Source organism: Camelus dromedarius, chromosome 17 (genome assembly GCF_036321535.1).
Source record: "Camelus dromedarius isolate mCamDro1 chromosome 17, mCamDro1.pat, whole genome shotgun sequence".
Lineage (NCBI taxonomy): Eukaryota > Metazoa > Chordata > Mammalia > Artiodactyla > Camelidae > Camelus > Camelus dromedarius.
Genome location: NC_087452.1, coordinates 29048141 through 29072244, shown reverse-complemented (window position 1 = coordinate 29072244; position 24104 = coordinate 29048141). Strand labels below are relative to the sequence as shown.

At 38.9% G+C, this 24104-nt stretch overlaps 1 protein-coding gene across 6 annotated transcripts in view; it reads right to left on the bottom strand.

The window, feature by feature from the left end:
- Positions 1-24104, bottom strand: part of ERC2 (ELKS/RAB6-interacting/CAST family member 2) — an 870990-nt gene that overhangs the window by 211432 nt on the left and 635454 nt on the right. For 3 of the 6 annotated variants that reach the window (XR_010384837.1, XM_064496412.1, XM_064496416.1), the window contains one exon: positions 4388-4535. Coding sequence is in view for 5 of the 6 variants with exons in the window: in XM_064496412.1 (XP_064352482.1) it covers positions 4388-4535 (148 nt within the window). In the remaining variant the exon portion in view is untranslated. Of the gene's footprint in view, positions 1-4366; positions 4536-24104 lie in introns of all 6 variants that reach the window. The other 3 variants (XM_064496413.1, XM_064496414.1, XM_064496415.1) reach the window with 1 other exon arrangement.

The window sequence follows — 24104 nt, the reverse complement described above, 5'->3', positions numbered from 1 at the left end:
CACTCTAGTCACACTGTGCTCACTGCTGTTCCCAAAGACACCAGTACTCTCCTGCCTCAATGATTTTGCACTGGCTGACTCTGCCAGAATACTCTCCCCCCAGATATCCACAAGGCTTACTCTCTCATTTCCTTCAAGTCTTTGTTCAAATGTCTTCTTCCCAATGAGGCCCATCCTGTCTACCCTATTTTACAGTGTCACCAGCCCCTTAGTCTTAACCTGGCATGCCTGTTGCCCTTATTCTAGTCTATATTTTTCCTACCATGTAACTATTTATTATGTTCATTGTCTATTATCTTTCTCTCTACCCCCTCTAATTTAAAAAGTAAGCTCCATAAGGAAGGGATTACAGATATTATATGTAAAATATCTGTTGTGGATGAAGCCCCAGTACCTAGCAGAGAGCCTGGCTCATAGTAGGTATGCAATATGTTGGATAGTTGGTTGATTGTGAGGAAAAAGTGAGATAATGTTTGTAAACTTAATGTATATATAAAACATTTGGCATAGACCTGGCATGTGGAAATCATGCATTCATTCACATAACAAATATTTACTGAGTTCCTACTATGTATTTGGCAAAGTGCAATAACTATGGGGATTATTAACCCAGTACTTGTGTTTGGTCACTGGAAATGCTATGGGCAGAGACACCTGCATGAGATGAGTTCAAAGGGCAGTGTGAAGAGGGTAGCATCTCTCATGAGCTCATTTGCCTCAAATCCTTGCAGAACATTAGGCAGGTGAACACCCAGATCCGTGACCATCCCCTCCCATTGGCCTGGATGCCTAAAAGAGCTCTGTTCTGCCAAGGCAGTCATGCAGGTGATGATAATTGAGGTCTGGGACTTGCCCTCCCAGGGATATCCTCTCTGACTGATGTCTATGTGGGCTGTGCAAACAAATCAAGCAAATTTAATAAGTGCTGTGGGCCAGTTCAGTGCAGACTGGGAACTGGGGTCTAGAATTCCTGAAATGTCTGTTCACTGCTCCCCAAGTGCTTAGGCTTTAGGGGTGGGAGGACCAGGAAGGCTTCACTGCCAACATCTGCCTGCTCTTTCTCCCACAGTTCAACAGTATGTTCTCAATGAGCTGTGACTCCAAGGTGTGTGAAAAATAGCAAAGATAAAATCAAAATCAAACTGCCTATGAGTGTTGGTGGTGATGAAATCAATTAGTAGCAGCAGTAGTAATGGCAGGTCACACATATATAGCACATATTATGTGTCAGGTATGTGCAAATCACTTTATATACATTACACCTCACAACAACCCTTTGAATTAGGTTATTAGCCCAATTTACAAATCAGGAAACTGAGGCTCAGGGGGGTTTAGTATCTTGCTCATGATCACTCAGCTAACAAGTGCAAGAAACAAAATTCAATCTAAGCAGTCCAACTCCAGATGGTATCTGCAAAATCCACTTAAGGTTATGTGGCAAAAGTTTTCTTTAAGTATCATGGTATGTCTAGCTATGAAGCCTGAGCAGGGTACCCAGCCTCTCTGGACCTCTGGTTCCTTCTCTGTAAGAGCATCAGCACTTCTGTTTTGGTGGGAGTTGACAAGTTAATGTACATAAAGCCCGTAGATCCATGCACATGATGAGACCTCAAGAGGACTAGTAGTTGATGATGTGATCAAACATCCTAAGACAAGAGCTCTAGGCAGAACCCCCTCTTTGTGAATGACTGGGGAACATTTTTTAAATGAGTATTTTGGCATCTATTTCAGGTATACAAAGATATATAAGAGGACCTCACAATCTCTGGAATACCCATCTGCTTGTCACTCTGAATTCCTTCCTGAACCTAGTGGGGTATCTGTGGACTCAGGTGGACTATACAAAACCTGAACTCTATCACTTACAAGTTGTGTGTCTTGGGCTGGTTATTCCATACTCTGAGTCTCAGCTATGCTCCCTAGAAAGAGGAGGTCATCTTGGCACTCACATCACAGGGCTTCTGTGAAAACTGTGGGACAAAATCCTTGAGTACACTGGATTCACATTTTGGCACAAAGTAAACTCTCAATAAAAGGGCTTGCTTTTATAGGCAAATTGGTCATCATTCTTAGGATCATTATCATCTGCAACAAAGATACCTAAATGCACATTCTTTTTCTTGCTCTGTGGCCAGTAAGGTGTGGGGGAAGAATTTCAAACTTAAGTAATGGAAAGGAGCCCATCCTCCCCCTTTTTGCTGCCTCTTTTTCCACAACAGCCCTTCAGATCTTGTTTTAGCCCAGGCAGGAGCCTAACTCTGCATGGCTGGGGTTTCCCAAATGTGCCCCATGATACCCAAAACCAAGCCTGTTGTGAATAATGAAGGCTTTGTACTGTTTCCCAGGAGCAAATTGAAGGGCTACACTCAATCCTTCCTGGAATCCAGGAGTGCATTTTCATGATGCTGAGAAAAAAAAGAAAAAAACAGCCTTAAAAAATTCCTTACTGGGAAAAGTAGAGGGAGATTTGGGAAGCAGAGTGTCTAAGAGACAAAAAGAAAAATTTAATGCACTGGGCCTAACAGTAAAGCCTCTGGTAACCTTGCCTTTACAGCAGTGCCAGGCTATTTCAGAAAAGCTGGCCCTATAAGGTGGCCACCAAGACTGGAACCACTGGCAAATACGTAATACACGAAATTGCAATACAAATCAAGATATAGTGCTAACATCTATGATCCCAGACTTTGTGGCCACTGAAAACTGGAAATCATCAAAAGAGCTGAAGGTCAAGATGTGATGTAGCTCTTATGCACTCCCACCCCAATGGTGGGGATGAGTGTCTCCTTAGCAGCTGACTGACCTGAGACCTTTGGATCATATATGCATCGTAGCTGGACCCGTGGTACTTGGCCGTAATATCTGGACTGTAGCCAGCATCACAAGTGCATGGTATATTCGAGCTCAGGGGCTGTTTCCTAGGTCTATAAACCTGTGGGAGAAAGCTACAATGGTTAGGTGCAGGAGGGGAGGGTAGAGGGCACATAAGAAAGGAATTAGGAGAAAGCAAAGAAGGCTTGTCTTAACTTTCTTGGCCAAGTGGGTGGAAAAACCAGTGTAGAAGATGCACAGCCCCAGACAAAGAGGTCAGATGTAAGCAGCTCCCAACCCCTAGGGCTAGCACTAGCAAGGCATGCTGCTCTGTGGAATGACCCCCATGTCCAGCAGTGACTGGGACCCTCCCTCTGCAGGACAGGACACCCAGGTGTAGCGGTGGTCTGTCTCTTTCTCTCTCACAGCAAGGCAGCCCCATGAGAATTAGACTCTGGGTCAGGGCCGAAGGATACCTTTTCCTTCCTGAGGAGAGAAAGGGTTGGCCCAATTGTGAGGAGAGAGAGCTTATCCCTTTGGGCTTCCCTGCCACTCATCTCGCACACTGTGCTCAGCCCAGATCACCCTAGCAGGCAGAGAGCCAGTCCTGGGGGCTGGAATCAATATGGACGCACTTCACATGGTACTGAGTGGCATTTAGAGAGCTTCAGAGCCACAGGTGGCCCTAGCTAAGATGTGGCAGCCACCCCGTGAGACCACAGACCATTAAGCCATTATCTGCTGAATGGGTTTTATAAAGAAACTAGAATCTAGTATCTTTAACCATTGATTCCAAAAGCCCTCAGGCTGTATACAGAGAAGAAATAATGTCTGAAGATTTCAGGGATGATTTTGCAATATGCTTCAGGTGTAAATATTTCTATTTAAGCCACTTCTAGAAAACCCTCCAGAAAGCAAAGAATTTTCTGCACAAGTTAGGATTTTGTCCCTCCTTTCTTTTCTCTCAGAAGAAATACAGTGGCCTAGAAAGGAGGAAAAACCAGGATAATGGGGTAAACAGGTGATAAAAAAATATCTGACTAAACAATGACTAGGAAAGTCTCCAAGCACAGTCTAGCAGTCTCCAAGCATAGGGGACCAGAAAGTCCTGGGGGAAATAGTTTAAGAATCAAAGTTGAAGGTATGGAGAGAAAGAAATCAAAAGAACTGGATGATGGGAGTTATCGCAGGGCCAGAAAGTGAGCAAGACAGAAGGTAACAGGTCCAATGAGAAAGAAGGTACCCAGAATTTAATTAGTACTTTCTAGGACTTAGTCATAAGTCATACAAAGTCCACTGGAAGGAAGAGAGCTGAGAGCTATTTCTGGAGGGATGATGCTAACACAAAAGAAAGGAAAACAGCACTGATTGCAAACCACATAAGCCCAAGCACATGCACATAAGCACAGAAAAGTAATAAAATGATGTTTCAGCAACAAGTCAGGACATTTCACTCCTACCTGATTTTAGCTGCTTGAGCTTGCAGGATGGACATGGCAAGATGAAGAGAAGCTAAACCCAGAGAAAGCACCCAAGGCCCCAGACCAGCAAAACACACCTTTCGTGCATGAGGCCCCACCTGCTGCTTTAACTGATGCACCAGTCGATCTTTTTCCCGCTTGAGGGCCATAACTTCTTCCTGTGTCTTTTTCTTTTTGGAGGCAGACAATTCCAGCAAGGCAATGTTTGCATCTTTTTCACTGATTGCTGCAAGCAGTGCTTCCTGCCTGGTAAAATAAAGATTATTGTGATGATTTTTATAAAGTGAAAAAAAATCAGCATTCATAGTTGAAATGACCCATGAAGTATTCTATCATGGGGAGGAATTATGGATAATGTTTAAGAAAAACTACTTCCATGATTCTCACATTGGACAAGGTAGTTTGGGTCGGAATCCCTGAGACCCACATACTGTGTCCTCTGAGGCACGGATTTTTCGATGGCTTCGTAGATAGAGCTGCATATGATAAATGGAGAGTCAATCTGAACATTCCTTTCTAAGACAGCTACACATTTATCCAACCAGTCAGTCATCCATCTGCCCATCCTTCCATCACCCACGTAATGTTCTAGGTACTCCAAGAAAAAGCAACAAAACTGAGCAGCAACTTCAATATCAAGCATTGTATTTTCATACTAGATTTTCTTTTGAAGAAAGGCATGCAGAGATATTTACTATGGTTTCCTTTCCATTTTCAATGGAATGAGTAATGCTCCTCTGCCATTCCACCAAAAACTACTCCTTCCTCCATATTCCTTATCTCAGTAATTGCCCCACCATCCACTAAGTAGCCCAAGCTCCATACTTAGAAGTCATTCGTGATTTCCTTCCTTCCACTCAGAGCCGAACCACTGACAACTTCAGTAGATTTAATTTTAAAATACATCCCTTATCTAAACTGTTCTACTGGTACCAAACTTCTCCCAACCACCAGCATCTACCTGTGTAGCTCACCCACTTGTCTTCCTGGTACGGAGATCAAAGTAATTTTATAAAACATTGTAAACTCAAATTCCACCATTCTGCTGCATGAAAAGTCCATTGCATCACCCATTAGACTTCAAATCCAGACCCTTTCCTGATACCTGCAAATCAAGACATCAGCTGGCCTTGACCACCTCTCTGAGGTAATCTTGTTCCCTTGCTCCCTCCTCAATCATTAGGCTACAGCACATTTTGCTCTTGATCTCTTTTCTAGTGCTTGAAAATGTTACACTTGTTCTCACCTCATAAGCTTTGCCTTTGCCATTCCCTACAGCTGGACTGGAATGCCTTTGCCTCACACAGCATCCTTCGTGTCTCTGCTCAGAAAAGCCCTCTCCAGCCGCTCTCCCTGGCAGTGTCCTCCCAGCTTCCACCTCGTGCCCAAACAACTGGCCTATCACATTACACTGCTTTTTCATAGAACTCTTTACTATTTGAAAGAATCATAAGGTATTATTTATTTGTTTTCTAGACTTAACACTCCCTGACTCAGAACTTCATTTGTCTTGGGCACCACCAATTCTCCAGCTTCTAGAAGAGCACTGAGAACATAGCAGGTGCCAAAAATGTGTGTTCAAGAAATAAATAAGTTCACTTTATACTTTTCAAAAACCTTTAAAGACACCACTGGATAACTCTTCCTCTCATTCAAAATAAAATTACAATGCTTTGACTGCTGATTAATCGCTGATCAATACTCAGATAAGTATTACAGTTGCTTCCTCCCATTTTACAGTCTAATTTTCCAGCAACATCTGTCACATATTTTAACCTGGAATTTTCTGAGACCATTATTGACTAGGAAATGGCTCTTCTGGTATGTTTCATTTAGTTCCCCTTCCCCCTGAGAAAGCTTTGTCCCAACCATTTGTGTCACTACAGCAATATCCTAGATAATTTAGAAAACCCTGTAGCCCCAGGAAAGCCTCCATACTGGGTACTTTCTTGCATACAAACCCCAGGAATAGAACCTGGTCATGATCCTGTTTTGCCTTTCTTTAATCCTTATCACCAGACCAGGCCCTGTCCAGATGTTTGGAGAAGATAGCCATTATTTGATTCTCAGAATTTTTTTTCCCCTTTTCACTGCAGGGATTTATATGGACTTTTCTGGGCCTCACTAAATGTCAGGTAGTAGGAGCTTCTGTCTGAGATTCAGTCAGACATGTGAGCAGCAGAAATGTCAGGAAATATCTCTGCTTTCCAGAAGAAAACCAGTGCAGGCTGGACTACAAACAACAGCATTAATATTCAGCTTCACAGAGCCCGTCTCCTGGATAACATCTTGAGACAATAGACATGTTGGCCATTCATAGCTACTGCATATTTCTACACAAGGTCAAGCTGAAGCTTTTTGATGGAAACAACCTAAAAGATCATTATTAGAAAAATTAGGAGTTGATAGTATAGTATGCTATATCCCTACAATTTACTCTTTACAGCTATATCCAGCCATTTAAAATGCTGATAAAAAATGTAATGATAAATGAAAAGACTTCTGTTTATTGAGAGAGTCCATGAGTCTTGTATTTCTGCACATTCTATAAGCAAAGGCACTATCTTCTTTTCTCACAGTTTCCCAAGAATGTTTGTATAATGAGTAGCCTTGGAAGATAGACATAGTGTCTCCCTTAGGATCAAAGGGTAGACATGCTTATTGCCCTGTATAATAGTGTCTCCTTCCAGAGCAGAGGGAAGACGTGTTGTTGCCCATTATAAAAGATTCAAGTTCCCTAAGCTCAGGGTTGCTCTCCTTTACTGTAACCCACTGCATGTGCTGCTATTCACCTGGCCCACGTGCCTTGCCTCTGTGGGACTTGGGGAAAGGGGAACTGACATAAATATGCTGAAGCTGTTCTCTGCACCTTGAGCAACAAAGTCCTTTGCCTCTAAAGCCAAGAGTCTCTGTTCATCTGCTTGTATCCGTGAAACTGAGGCAGGCTAACCTGCTAGCATGTCAATAGGAAAAATCTCAGACCTTTCACAGTGCTTGACATGTAAATTTATATACAGTAAGATCTTCCCAAAATAAAACTATATTCATAGAAAAAAATGAGAGGCAAATACACCAAAATGCTAATAGTCATTATCTAATGGTTGTCGAAAGTATAGGCTAGTTTTCACTTTTTTCTGCTTATACCTTTCTGTGTTATCCTTCCCTCCCGCAAAATACCATAAGAGTAAACATTAAACAATTGTACATGAAGCTTTCAGTCACCAAGTAAATTGCAATTATATGCTTCAAATATGCGGCATGCCTGAAATTCGCTCATTTTCCCTTCAAGGAATACACATTCTCTCTGTCCCTCTCACTCTTTATGCACAGGTGAGTGCACACACACATATTTTCACATACATACATGTCTGGTACAATCTAAATCATCTCCCACTTGGACAGTTACAGTAACTAACTAGGCCCCCTATGTCCACTATTATAGTCCTATGTTCTATGGCCCTTTTAAACCCATTTTCCTCTTCCAGGTCAAAATTCAGAATGATATAGCTTTAATAACTATGTCATGATATGATGATGTTTAATAACTATGATGATGTTAATTTAATAGTCATCAGCAACCGACAGAATGAACCTTCTAAACCCTTTTTCTCCTATAATTCTATAATTTAGGATTTTCATGTATTTAACATGTATTTCTCCTCTTATAATAACATCAAAAGTCCCAATAAATTAAGAATTCTCAGTTTTCTCTCAATCCAGAGAAAAATATATTAATTTCTAATTCTCTATAGATGTTACCATAAAACACGGCCCCAAATTGAATTTTTCTTTATGATTAAACCTCAAAATACATTTATAAATGTAACTTTATAAAAGTACATTTAGAGCCAGTCATCAATATTAGTATCAATACAAAATTGTTTTGTTTTTCATTTTGTTTTTCCTCATCTTTTCCTTATTATATTGTTTGGGTGTTTTTGTTTGCTTTTGGCTATTAAGTCTGGTTTATAAGTACCGATATTATACAATGATACAATTCTGAATAAAATTAGTGTAACAAGGATCATATACATTCTGAAACTCTCATTTAAATATTGGCCATAAACTAATGATAACTTCTCCTAAAATACCTTTTTTTAAACATTTTTTATTGATTTATAATCATTTTACAATGTTGTGTCAAATTCCAGTGTTCCGCAAATATACACAAAATGTTATGATAACTCACACAGAAAAAAATGTGACAATGAGTGTGTATATGTCCATGAATAACTGAAAAATTCTCCTAAAATACCTTGATTGAAATCTACATTCAGTAATTCCAATCTACTGAAATCAAAGAGTAATTGGCAGAAATTTTTTTAACAGTATATAAAACTAGAAAACTGGGACATTTCTTACTTTAGGATAGTTGGAAAGATGTTCTGAGTATGTTAAGGTTGTATCTGGCCATTAGCTGTTTCTACAGGGATGCCAGGCAAAGCATATTCTTAATTATAGGCTGACAGAGTCATTACATTAGTTTTTTAAAAAGCAATATGCTTTATAAAATGGGTTTAAAATAACTTTTTATTAGGCTGATACATTTTAACTAATAGTTTAAATCACTATGAGCTAGCTAATCCTTCATGGTTATGGGTTTTCATTAACCCTACTATAAAAGTTGGTTTGTTTTTTTTTTTTGAGGGTGAGGGATACTGAACATAAGTTTTTTTTAAAGACTAACTTCATCTGCCAGCCCTACATTAGATTCCACACTTTTACAATCCCCATAAGCCAATGTGTTGATATATCTAACTGAAAGCACCTAATGACAAATACTTCACTGAAAATACAGTCCTGTTTTTAGAAAATGGTAGACACTGAAATAAATTAGGAAGCTTAAATTAAATGTTCCTGCTTTTAAAAAAATTCTCCCCTCAAACTGGGAAAACTGAAATATTTGCAGTTCTGATGCCTTCTTTACATCTACATCTTTTTTTAAAGGCTCAAGTGTATACACTTGGCTTTAAATTGGAAATACAAAGAAAAAAATCCTCATTAATTTCCTCATCAAGTGAGCCACCTTCTAGATTCAAGGCCAGATTTACATTCCTGCAGAAATTGTCACTGTCCCATAGACCTCAAGAAAGTTTCTGTAAGCCTGAAATCACTTCCAGCACTTAATCTGTCCTTTTTGCTTATTCACAGACAACACGAAAACGAACATATATACTCATCTTTAGACAGTTAGTGGGGTTAAGTATATGCCAAAGGCTTGCAAAATTATCTTTAGAACACTGCAATGCTCCAGTATACAATTACTAAGGTGATCTGTCTATGCCCCAAAATGTAACTTAAAATATGAAAAGGAAGCCCAAGTATGCTAGAAAGGAAGATAAGATAATGCAAAGAGAAATAAATCTATAAGAGTCTGCTGAATGCCAAGCTAAGAAAGTGGACCATAGACAGCATTTTATCAAAGTACAGCCTAAACAAACGTCAAGGGGAATAATTTCTTTAACAAATATGGGCAACAATGGAGGGGTAAAGGGGGGAATTCTGTGCCCTCACATGCATTTAGTCAGGGTTAACAATGGATAAAAATATGTGCAAGAATACATTTAATAACCCTAAACTGTCATTCAGTTTGTAGGAGGTAGTCAAGATACAGCTAATAAAACACCAAAAAAATGGTTTTAGCCACCCTGGAAAAAAAAATCCTCCATGGACTAAAACAAAAGAGGACTGAAGGGCATCTCCTGCCAAGATAAATGCCTTCTTTTGAGTGTTGCCTGTGGCTAGCCTTCACAAAGAGAGTTCCAGAATCCTCTGATGGTAATACATCCCCATGTCACTTATCACAGTCAATTTAAAAGGGAGCTTTATAAACATTTCTATTTCACTCCCTGTTGCTGTCGTCCTATTAATGATGACTTGAGCTCTGAGAGAGGGTCTAAAATTAATTTCAGGAGTTGTAAATGAGGCAGGCCAATTAGGAACTATTATAAATTGGATTGAGGGGAGAAGCATTAACACAATTTTTCCTGTGGGCTCTTGTTTTAGTTAGCTGACCCATCTTTAGGAACACATTCAATTACAAAAGCAGATGCTTAAAAAATGCATTCCATTAAGAAATGTTTGGATAATTTCAAGGGAAAACCTATATTATGTATGGTGCTCAGCCCACAGTCATGTTCTAATCATACTGTGGGAAAAAAAAAATTCTGTTCAATCAACTTTTCCCAGTTAATTACTGTTTTCTTTCCCTCATGACCCTGAATCTTCAACCATAAGTTCAGTAGGAGGTGACTTAAGACAGACGGTGACGAAAGATCCTGTTCAAAACAGCCTCTCTCTCACCCCTGGGGTGAGGGTGGGTGAGGTTTGCTATGATCAACCCTGGAGATAGAAGCTCATTTGCCTAAATTTTAAAAGCTGTATTTTCAAATGGCATCTTGAGAAAGAAAGGCTTTTGATAGCAATTAGTATCAACACTACCCACCAGCAGAATGATGTATTGTGTATACAGAAGGCCCACGCAGCTTGCATGAGGTGAGCCCACAGGGTGAGATACATTTGAACAACATGAGCTTCAGCAAGGACAAAGAACAGATCAAATTTGTAAAGGCCAGGCTTTGGCAGCCCAGTCTCCTTAATGCGGTTTGCTCTCTGTCGCCCACCTAAAACTGACCTCCAGAAATAGTTTACTCCAATTACAGAGAATTTTGTCTTTGAAACTTAATAGCTCACGACTGGAATTTCCTAACACAGGAGCCATGAGTCTCATGGAAGTTCTTTGCTCCGTGCAACTGCTTCTACCACACTACTCTCTCAGGGTATGACTCAGGGAGGCAGATAGCCCATCCTTGAGCTCCTCCAAGTGCAGCCGGGCCAGGAAGGCTAATGGGCCTATATCGTGCACTTCAGGATACAAAGGTGGCTAATGCTGGCCCCGCTCTTGGCAACCTACTACAAAGAGGTATTGCTGAATCTGAGGCCAACTGATTTTCCCATGCGAAAAAGGCCGAGGCCAGAGGAGGATGAGTGCCAGGAAGAGCTACTGCCTCCCTCCTAAAATGCTCTTTCCATTCCCAGCCGTTTGGAGATTGATAAAAAAGGCAATAAGGGATGGGAGGGACCACTTTCCAGGTTCTGGCAGAGGACACATATGAGGGATTACTGATTACTGTACACCTGATTCAGAAAGAGAGTGAGTATGAAATAAGAAAATGCTTCTTTTGATTATCTTAGTCTATTATGATTTTTAAAAGCTTATCCACAAAATATCCAAATAAAATACTACTCAAGTCCTTTAGAGGAGAAAGTACTTACTTAGTACTTGAGTTTTGGAATTGAACATACCTGGGTTTGAATCTCAGTGATATCTTTTGTTTCTGTCACCCTGGGCAAGTTATTTTACATTTCTGAAACTTCAATTTCCTCATAATAAACTAAGAAGGATAATAGTGATTCTCTGTTGGATTATTGTGAGTTAAATGTGATAACACAAGTACTCTGTTCAGTGCCTGACAAGACCACACAAATGGTAACAATTACTTATTATTACATAATACAGACACCACCAAATGTAGACTCAAAAGTGTTGCATTATTTTCTACTTTCTATTTCCTCTTTGTAGGAAACATATCTAAGTATGTCAATGGTCTCTTATTTTCAAGACAGACTCTCAGAGAATCCTCTGAAATTGGTTTCTGTTAAGCTGCCTATTTGATTTTCATGAGCTGATGCCTGTTTTGCAAACAAACTTAAAGGAGAAAACAGAGCTTGAATGTGGAGAAGAATCTGTCCCTCGTAGAAGAGTTGCATCCCAGAACCAGGCCTGACTGTTCAATATCATCATGTCTGAATTGATAGGAAAGGCCACACAAAGATGGGCAAGATGTGATTTCATGCAGTGTGAGAAATGGAAACATGTTCTAAAAAGTGACCTTTTAAAAGACAAGGTCAAGTGCAAAATCTAACCAAAGTCAAACAACTTCAAAAAAAAATTCTTCCATTAAAAAAAAAAAACAACTTTAAAAAAAATTGGTAGATTTGGAAAGCAGTGAGGGCAAGGAACTCCATGACCTACCAGTATACCCTGTGTCAGTGTAATGTTCTATGATGCTCATTCATTCTTGTTATTCCCATTCAGTGATGAGAAGGTTTCTCTGTTGAGCATTTAACTCTGCCAAAGTAGCTTTCTATATAAAATGCACCCAACCAGACTCCCTGGGAGGGTTACAATGATTGATAATAAGAAAAGTACATCTGGACTTCACTGTGGGCCAGAGCTTTGCCAGCATCCACCTAAACTAAACTCATTGTCCATGGATGATCAGTTACTGCCAAGAGATTTGCTGCATCACATTAACTTTTTGATTGGAAATGAACAACTGCCAGAAAATAGGTCATTGACTTTGAGGCTTGGCTCTTAGGGCATCCGATCAATTTTTTTTTTCTTATTGGTGGGCTGCATGTTGAGTGTGCATGTGTGTATTATGTAAGTTTCCCAAAAGATAGTATATTTTAATTTCCCCTCTACCCCATATTTCAGGGTACTAAGATTTGTTGCTAAGTCTTCGCACAGAGCAGCAAATTGCCCTCCTGTATCTTGAACTAAATATTTCCCTTCTTAATTTGAAATTTTTGTGTTAAATCAAACCTCCCTTTGTTTATGTTTACGTGGAATAGAATATTCCTATAGGCTATATTATAATGAAAACCAAAACAGATTGTCATGTCACTGTGCTAAGAGGGATATGAGCAGAAGGGGGCACATTTCAGAATTTTGTTAATGCAACGTTTGAAGAAAATCAAATTAAGGTTCTCTGGAGCAGATCTTTGTAGTGAGAAATTTAAAACAATTGGATTTGTTGGAAGCAGCTCCTTTGAGAGAGTTCCTCTTCATGGGAAGGAAAATGGCAGTTGTGCTCCTACACTGGGGGAAGGAAACACAGAGTCATGTATCTATATATGTCGTGGATGATGGTAGTAGTCAGGCAAAAAGCAGGTTTCTAGGAGGGGCAGAAAGGCATGATACCACCAGGGAGGAGGGTTAAACAGATGTCCATCAACTTAATGCCATTCTACCTTGCTGTGCCTGCCAAAGAACTCAGCAACTCGGGACAACCTATAGGAGTCTTCCTTTGGGAAGCTGATGACTTTTAAAGCATTCTCAAAGAAGAAATTCCTCACTAAAATCTCTGAGAAGTCTTGCTTTTAGGTCTGCCATCTCGTGGCCATTGTAATAAATTCTGCCTTTTTCCTTTTCTTTTTTTTTTTCAGAAGTAGTTACACCTTTATAATTTATATTCTAAAGTGATAACACAAAGGATGCCTTTAAAAAAAGAACTTTAGCAACAGGAGAACTCTACAATGCAGAGGGAGCTAGGGCATTTCACAGTCTTATCCCCCTTCTGCTCATATTTTTCATTCTTTGATGAAAGCTTAGAATCACATTATCACTTATCAAATTATCAAATAATCATTCTATATGGGATTGGGCCTGCTGAGAAGTTAATTAAGAGGTAATAGGCATGTTTTAGGTGCCCATTTTTTAAAGAGATAACTTAATTGACACATAGTTGCCTGCAAATGAAAGTCCCAGCATTTCTGTTCTTGCCATAGATTTGCTAAGAGAACATGTGGAATAAAATAAGACTATAAATCTAATGGGGCTTCTAACCTAAAGACCAGGAAGGTATGTCTTTCCGGAAATAACTTAAAAGTTCAAATGACAGAGATTAGAAATAACACACTTGAACACTGTGAGGGAAAGAAGTGAGACCAAAGTGATCCCATTGGGAAGAAATGGCTAAAGTGCCACCAAGAAAACACACTGAGTCTGTCTAAGGGACACTCACTAACTACTTGTTGAATGTGTCAATGGGAGAGAAAGCAAATGTACATGGCAATTTCTTTGGCAAGGCTTCACCAACGTGTCATAACCTCTAGACTAAAAAGAGATGCAAGGGCATATACAATAACCATAAATTAATTTCAGAGCCCAAATTATAGAAATGTAGAACTATACATACTTATACATACACCTAAAATACTGCACTGCTAAGCAACTGATTTAAAAGACACACAGAACAAAGGGCTGCAAAAATCAGCTAGTGAGTGTAAAAACAATGAGAAGTTATATCTGTTAGCTTCCTGAAATTTCTGGATTCTTGAATACAATGTGTAGGACACTAGTAGAGGGCTCCTTCTCAGAGGGTGAGGGAACATGAAACCAGACAGTGGATGCAGAATGAAAGAGTCTGGTAAACTACCTGAAAGCACTCCACATCTGGAAAGAATCGTGGGGGAACCAGCCCAAGACACAATGGTATGGAAAGCAGTCTTGGATTAACAGTATGGGTGGCCCTGTGGCTCATGGATGTGAAATTTCCACTCTGAGAGAAGTGATCACTAGAAGCAGGAACATTTCTGATGTGAAATTATGAAGTCCAACTAGAAGCAACTGAAAGGAACATGTTCCTTTGGGATGGCTGTTTGCTGTCCACAGAAAGAAGAATAAACCAACCGAATGATCAGAGCTCAGTTCTTCAATTCCTTCAAACATGAGTGCCCACTGTATACCAGGTACCAGAGATGAAAGGACAAACAAGACAGGCACAACTCCTGCTTCCGTGGGGCTTACCACACAGCAGACCCCACAGACTCTCAATCCACATAGTCATGAGACGAGCTGACCCTGCAATGATGCCTCAAAACACAAGGAAATACTCTTCTACCTCCATCAGAGCAAATACCAGATAATCAGCAATACTATGCAAAGAAGATATCCATGAATCCTGTCTCCAGTCTAAAGGCTAGGAATAATAATTCACACGGCATTTCCACCCATGTGTGTCAAATACTGGGATAACTGATTCAAAACTCCCTCCCTCTTCATTCTCCATGTCTAGTGCAGTCCAGCTGCAATCCAGAAGCCCCAAAACAAACAAATAAACAGAAATACAACACATTATATTTATAGCTATTAGGCTGAATGCTATGAAGTGTTTTTTGTAGATAAGAAGCAGGCAAATATGAGTGATTTCATGTAGTTCAAGCTAATAGTTTTCTTCCACAATAAAAGCAGCTTTATTGGGGGTTTTTTGTTGTTGTTGTTGGTTTGCTTGTTTATAATAGGCACCCATGGATAATTTTACTTCTTTACCACTTTCTACTCTCAAAGATTTAAAAGGTTGAGGCATTTCCCTCTCTACAATATTCAGCTCTTAATTCCACATGCACCCAAGACTAACCACTAGAGGCAATTAACCCAGTCCATAGGAGAGAGACTGCTACACGAATCACAGGGAGAAGAGGGAGACTAAAAGCCCAGAAAGGTGACAGAGCTCAGTCCCTGAATGGGTCCCCAGACCTAGAAAACCACTTAGTGAGAAACATCCTGGTGACCAGACCCCAACCTGATACTGATTACTACTCCCCAAGATACTAATCAGTTGACTGATCGCTTTAAGATTAGATCATCTATCTCCCAGGACAGACTTGAGGCTGCCCAGCCCCGCTATGCAGCAATGGAGCACCTCCCTTTAGATCTGAACTTCAAGTCACAGGACATAAAGCAGGAGTTCAAAGAAAAATGGAGCTGTAGAACTCTCAAGGGGGTTTCCAAATTCTCACTGATGAGAGGCCTAATAAAAAAGTGTCTTTGAGGATGGCGACACACTCATGGGTAGTGGCATAAGAAAGCAGTCTAATGACTGCTAAAAGAGTTGTCAACTAGTGTCTTAATCTCCATTTATATGTGAAGAGAAATTACTATGGACAGAAAACTGCTAAATGCTGTGAGGGATCAGCAAGGGATAAGGCTTGCAAACTCTTCTGATAAAGAAAGCAAATGCATTAATGAAAAGTTGAATCACAAAAGATAAATAATATTTGATAAATTACTCCACTGTTAGGATGTAGGATAGAAAATCATTAATAGGTATCACTGTGTTTGCTGTATGATATGCAAGGCATAAGTGAAGCATATTGTTTAATTTCATCTTCTCAAATTATCCTCCAAGGATAAAGTTATTTTTATTTCTATTGTAAAGTTGAGTAAACTGAGTCTGTAAGATTTAAGTAGACTGCCCCAAATCATATTGCTTTTAAATGGTGGAACGGAAATTTGAATCCAAGTCTGTGTGAGTTGGTCATTTCACTAAAATGCTTGATTGTAGAAAGGAAAGGATGTCCCTTTAGGGTCTGGGATGATAGAGGTAAGCTTCACAGAGGGCAGGGGTGACAGCTGGGTGTGAAGGGGGGCTGGACTAGGAGGGCTCTGGAGGGAAGGAGGCGCTTCCAGATGGGGATAAGCATTTGAGGAAAAGCTGAGCAGATTCAGCCATTTAAAATTATTTCTCCTTGCTTATTTACGCTTATTTCCAGCTGCACAACTTTTGGGAATGTTAGACTACCACCAAGGAGAAAGTGCAATCAAACTAAGTAATTCCTAAGTGCCAACCCGAAGACTGGTACTGACTCGTACTGAAGTTTTCATATGTAGGTATATGCACTCACACATGCACATGCAAGTCTCTGCATACTCATTCACATACATATGCATACACATGAGGGCACAGGCAAATACTGTGGGAGTAAGATTGTCAACCAGTTTCTAGGTCTTTTATTATGAAATTAGGTAATGTCTTTCCTACTATTTGGTGTTAAAATGCCCTTTTATCAAATGATGATGATAGTAGTTAACATTTGAATAGCTTTATTTAGTTTAATAGCTTAAGTGGGTTATCAAGCTTTATGTTATTTTCAAAAATATTTTTTCATATTGTTGGTCTATGGCATCCAAAGTCTAGAAAGCACTCATTTGATTGTCAAATATTATTATAATAAAGGTGTGTATTAGAAACATCTGGGGCATTCTCCCTGGTCCCCCTTTGCTTTGCACAGATGGGGGCTTGTCTTTCCATTTGAAAAGTGCTTGACATTTTCCTAAATATCACCGAAGCTTCTAAGTAGGCTGCCTTATAAACATCATGTTGAACCCAAATTGTTCTTACTAAGTGACCATCCTTTTAAGAACAGGAAATTCTGTTTCAGATACTGTATCCATAGGATATATGGAGAATAATCTTTTATTTCACAAATAGGCATTGTTGGGCATAAAGTCCAGGTCCCTCTGGGGACCCTCAGTGATCACAGAAGGAAAGGAAAATTGAATTGGTCAACATCAGTCATTTAATGGTGGCCAGAGCATCCAGTGTGAACCTGCTTCTCCTTCCATTGTCCCTTTTGCTGAATTTTTAATGCAGTATGTATATGTATAGAACCCATGAATGTGTGGATAATCAGTATCTGGGAAGACTTAAGGACATGTTAGTTATTCCTTCAACTATCTGCTAAAGTGAATACAGATGAGGCTTGCTCTGGGGGATCTTAAGATTTGATTTAGGACCTAGGATGGAAGTCACAGGTAGGTGAGGCTGATACCAATTCAATAATGGGAAGACCTCTGGCTAAGTCAAGTATGTCAAACAATACCACAGCAGGCTGCCTCATTCTCATCTCTGAAGGTACTGGTACAAACAACAGAGGACCATCTTGAGCAATTCTGAGAGAAATACTTCTAATAAAGAATGACTTTGAGACTAAACATATGTTTTGGTTAGGTTTCTTTGGATGACAAGCAACAGAAACTTATCCTGGCTAACTCAGCAAAGAGAGAATGTATTAGAGGGATACCTGGATGAAACAAAGAAAACAGGCTAACAAGTGAGTTTTAGAAAGGTCAGTAAGAAAGTCATTCCAAAACCCTCATAGCAAGAAATCCCAAATTTTTCTTAGAAAGGTTACATCATAAGTCTGCTACAACTTCAGGCTTAATAAAAAAGAGTGATGTTTGACCTTCCTGGAAAGGAAATAGATTAGTCCAATCCAGATCAATAATCTACAACGTGAGGTCCCTAGAACTAGGAATCCACCCTAAATAATTGGGTCACACAAAAAAAGGGAGTTAGGTATGATTTGAGGACCATCCAAATTGGCAATTACTCTAATTATCTTACAACCTGAAGGGTCTATTTCAGTTGTGTGCTGGAACTGGCAGCTACCGGCTAGCAAAAATCAATTATGTGCATCTCGTTCCAATTCCATGGTCAGTCTGTATTTTGGCCACGGTAAGAGTACTTACACTATGGAAACTGGAAAACATTACCAATCAGAGCTTTTTTTTAATTCCCCGTTGACATGGTTTAGCAGCACATCATTGCCCTATTTCAAGATGATTGAACCATCTTGCCAAGACTGCCATACACACAAGAGGACATGCCATAGATAACATAACTGAGAATATTTCCTAATATTTGCTAACACTCACCATTACTTTTTCTTTGGTGAACACTATACTGGTCTATACTACTGCAACATTCTACTGTACACTATACTATTCTAACTTATTTATGTGTATTAACTCATTCACTCTGAACAACAATCTAACGAGGTAGGTGTTATTACTTACCATTTGACAGATAAAGAAATAGAGAGAGAGCGGGCAAATTAGCTTGCTTGAGTTCACATGGCTAATAACCGGCAAAATGAAGATTTTAACCCAATCTATAATTTAATAAGGCTTCAAAATACAATAGATAATGTGTAACAGCCATTCTGAGTTGTGACATCCTTGACACAGAGAAACCAGACAACCCAATCACTTTGAATCTAGTAAGGACTTGGCTGAATCCCGATAAGTGGATCACCCTTCAATCACAATGCTGCTATCAGTGAGAGTAGCCCAGGACAGCTCACAACTAATGCTTGAATGTTCACCCCTTTCATTACCCAGGATGCCCCATGAATTGAAGCCTAATCCAAAAGCTGCTATAAACCCCCAGAGAAGAGAGAGATTCACAGCGTACATGCCAGAATTCTCCAAGTGAGTGACAACAGCATTTCAGGACTCAGTGGGCAGTGCCTACCTATCACATTGGTGCTCCTGAATGGGCCCTCATGCCACAATCCCAATAAGAAGGGGGAGAGAAGTCTAAACCTTCGACCTATTCCCCTACCCCACTAGTACTACTGGGAGGTAGGCATGGAAAACAGAAAACAGGGGCCTAATAGAAAGAGTTACCTGATTTTAGATGTGTGCCTTGGACAAGTCACTTAACATTATGCATCTTAGCTGTAGGGCCTATAAAATGAAACAATATTATATACTCCCAAGGTCACTGAGAGGTTCAAATGAGACAACCCACAGGCAAGCATCTGGTAAACTGCAAAACCTCATAAAAATGGTGAGCAGTATCCCTACTTACATAGCTGTGGCCCCTAAGGCCCAAACAGCAATGATGCAGTTTGATTTATTTTAAACAGTATTTGTTATGGACCCACTATGAGCTAGGTACTGCTTCTATCAATTAAGCCAAACTCATTAAGCTGGCATAAAGTCACCAAATGGCTGGTGGGAGTTTCTGCTGGGATACACCTAAGTCCACGAAGGGAAAATGACTATCTGAAGGAAACACAAGACAGTTTTCCTTTTCCAATAATTTCCTGGGAGAAGTGACCATAATTCATTGACAGGAAAGACAAGGCTGATTCTAAGTAGTCTTAAAAAATGATCAATTATTTAAATCCACTGAAAATTCAATGAATATTTGTTGAATGAATGAAAGGGATTCCACAGATCTGGATTCAAATCCTAGTTCTGCACCACTATCAGCTGTGTGATTTGGGGGAAGTTAATTAACTGGGTGAATTTTAGTTTTCTTATCTATAAAGATGAGAATAATCCTTTCATGGGGTATTACATGAGATAAAACATGTAAACTATTTAGCATACTCAGGTAACAAAGTTACTACTATTATAAATGCAAGCTATAGTTATTTTGATATAATTACTAGGTTAGCTCATTAGTTTACTACTATTATCAGCTACAAGATAAATATGTTCAAATCACCAATTGCCAAGGGAGTAATATGAGCATTCCCAGCTGCCAGAGACAAGAAGAGAAAACTATTTTAAAAAAATTAAAGAGAGGGGGAGGGCATAACTCAAGTGGTAGAGCACATGCTTAGCATGCAGGAGGTCCTGGTTTCAATCTCTGGTACCTCCTACAAGCTCCTCCTCCAAAAAATAAATAAATAAATAAATAAATAAATAAATAAATAAATAAATAAATAAATAAATAAAGAGTTATGTTGATCAATGATATTCTCAGTTTTCTGTATTTGTATCCAGAGATTTAACACATATCTAGTGTTTATCGTGGTATCACAATTCCATTTCCACTCACTTAAGCAAATGTAAATTGGAAAGTGGAAATGAATTTTCTGATAAATGAAAAAAGAAGAACTGCTTTATAAAAGTGACAGTGTAGCTAAGACAATATTTCCACTCTAGATTTTGGCTTCCTTTTTCCAATCACTTAGCAGGACTCTTTTGAATATCCAAACTCAGTATTTCAATGGATCTACAGAGCCAAAAAGCTTTCTGCAAAGGATTAAAGAAGTAGCAAAGTGTCATTAAGAATACGAATTTAACTCACTCGAAGGAAGGAAAAAAAAAAACCCAAAAACTGTGAGGCTGTGACAGTTGCCCGTTCTTATGTAAAGAATGGGGAACCCCCACCCCACCCTGTGAAACTTTAACGGAGAAAATATCAATGGACTGACTGCTATGGTCAAAGAAATGAAGTACCATCAATTTATGTGTAGTTTCTCTTTGAACTGTAAATAGACACAGGTGCCAAATGTCTTTCTTTGTCCTGTTAAAGAAGTCTGAAATTCTTGGGCTTTTCTTTCCTAAACAGCTCATGAGCCTTGACAATTCTTTGCTCAAATCCAATTAATTAAACTTCTAGCTTAAAAAATAATAAAGTGTCTATAACCTAGAAGTTGTAATAATATAGCAAAATAACTACATTGCATTCTTAAGTGATAGCTGCATTCTTTAAGTTATTCCTTAGTTTAAAAAAAGGAGGATGGAGGAGACCCAGCAATTGTCCTGATAAGAAGACAAAAATCTATCTCCATTTTAAAACTTAAAAAAAAACCCAAAAAACTAATTACAAATAAAATGTCCATAGTTCCAGTGATTGGCTATTAATCTTTTTTATTTTCTTAACCATTTCCTCAAAGATCCATCTGCACTTCATTTATTTATTTCCACATAAAGACGGCTTATAATTCGCTTATCCCAAATTTGAAATACTGGTTTGTCTGTAAATATGGAAGCCTAGAAGCCCCAGTAATTGGGGCTTTTAGCCGCCCACTTAATCTTACTTAAATTACCAGTGTTCACAATGAGGAATGACCGAGAGGCTCAGGTTGAGTAACCACTAGGATGGCAAATGTTGGGGATGAGGTTAATAAAGATTATTGTCAGGAATCTGAATGTTATTCCAAATCATAGTAACCAACGAGTCACAAATTAAGAGCACTTGCTAACTAGAAGCAAGGTAACGGCCAACTGTGGTAGTTAAGACATTAATGCTTCTGTAAATGCTAAAACCAAGTATAAAGTAGACATACAATCTTCAACTCCCCGAACACCCCAATTTGGCCACTAAAGATGCTCTTTTACATTTCCAAACATTTTCCCCTGTCACTACTTTTTATACTTCAGTTCTCAGGTTGTAAGTATTTGTTACTTGCAAAGCAGCCCCCTTTGAACACTGAATCATGGGAGGCATCTGTAACTAACTGCCAATGCCGGCTGCCAAACAAAAACTCCCTGCTGGTGACATGACCACCTAGTGACCTCTAAAAATGTTGTAACAATGTGAAAAATAGCTCCCTCTTGTAGGAAACAGCAATTTTTTAAATTAAACGTACATCGAACGTTCGCTTATATACAGATAAATGGTGTTCAGAGTCACCTTCTCTGTTTCCAATTTCAATCTTTTGAAACCCAGCCCAAACCTAAATAAATAAACGTTGATACTAAGAAGAAACTAAGAGCTCAAGAGCCTTGTGATTTTGCAAACAGCTTTTTTCCATTTTCGAAAATCTAAACTCTGGGCCAGACACAGAACAGGTAATGAAAAGGAACAGGCTTGGCAGTCCCTCTGTGGTTCTAAGCTGAAAAATACGTCAGGCAGAAATAAGTGGCTATAATTTGGCAGGCTTAATGTCTTTAAAAGTTTGCAGCCTGCTAAAGAAAAAAAATTTTTTTTTAAACAGTTACAACATTTACAAATTGAAACACAATCGTTAAGCTAAAAGCTACCTTGACATAATTTCACTATCCATTCTTTTAAACATACTTTTATCATCTTCAAGTGTTTTTGCACCTACATAATAATAGACACTGATGATTATTAAGACGGGGGGGGCACCAGGAGGTTTTTCAATGCTAATGTGATCTTGGGTGACTGTAATATTAGTGAATTTGGTTTATGCCATTTGACATTAAAATATTCAAGGCTAGTCTCACTTTAAAAGGTGCAATGGAGCTTCCCATACGTGCCCAATGGGACACAAGAAATGGGAAATTGGACTTGACAGTAAGTATTTTTGAGTCTGTGAATCACTGTTTTTCCGGTTAGCTTATCTTCCTAAAATTTCAAAATCAAAAGTCTCAAAGCACCAACGGTATGACATGTCAAAGGCTGTTTGACTTTAATGTGTTTGTTGCTCATCCTGACATCTTCCTTCTGATGAATTATTTCCAAACACTGGCCAGAGCCATAAAAAATCAAATCAGCTTGAAAACAAAGTGGCACCAGTAACTGTTTGTTTCCAAGCCATTAAAATGCCTGGAAGATCATTCCTTTTAGAAAGAAAAGGTAGTCAGTCCTTTTGCCTCTGAATCGTTCTCACCTATTAATTACCACACTCCACCCTCCCACTATCAAGGCAAAGAAAACCACCTGGGTTCCCTCCTTCAACACAAATATACCTACTCTTAACTGACTTTAAAAAAAAAAAAAAAGATACAAAGAAGAAAGAAAAAATGTACGCCCAAATCCATGTTAAACTATGCTTCTACGTTTTCACATTTTAGCTTAAAACCCACTTTTTAAATATGTAGGCATACCAAGTTCAATATGCTTTTGGTGCAAGTGCTCCACGCTGAAGTAAAAGCTATTTCCCTTGAAACTAAAGTGAATCTTGGCAATTAGAAAAGGACATCAAACGATATTCGTGTTATAGCACGGTGAATTATTGCTGTTTCCAGCCTAGGAGGCCATCTCCTTATTTTGTGACACTTTTCCCAACCTTAACTGACAATTTCATAATACATAAATTGTTCTGGAAGACTTGTGGTCTACAAAAGAGCACTCTGATATTACTGAGCATAAAGAAAATTCTAATTTTTAAAGAAATGTGAGAGGCAGCAGGAGTCCTCCCTTCCAGACTGATCCCTCTATCTCAAGCTTTGTGATAAGGGGGTTCATACTGGCAATGTGATTTGACCAGTATTAAATCAAATTCATGCCAAGTACACTTATGCATATGATCAGTATAACAAAATTATATTGGGGGATATATAGAAAACTTCTAGTGCCCAAGTATATTCAACCCACAAAAATGACAATATCCTAAGTTTCAACCTAATAATCAAGTGCCTTACTTTCTGCATCTATGAAATGAATCTAATAACAATTATCTCACAGGACTGATATGGGAAGTCAATGAATACTGTATATAAGAGTTAACACAGTGCCTGGCACATGACGAGCACTCAGTAAAAGAATGGGAAGAGAAATGATAAACCTATAAACATTGTTCATTTTGAACATTCTAATAGTTTAGGCTATACTGCTTATGTAAACATGAATTGTTTATCAAATAGCTTAAAATTTTGAAAAAGTAAGTACATACAATTTAAGACATATAATCACAATTCTTAGTTAATATCAACAATGTTCTCAGTCAGTGTAATATCTCCAAAAGTCCATTTTA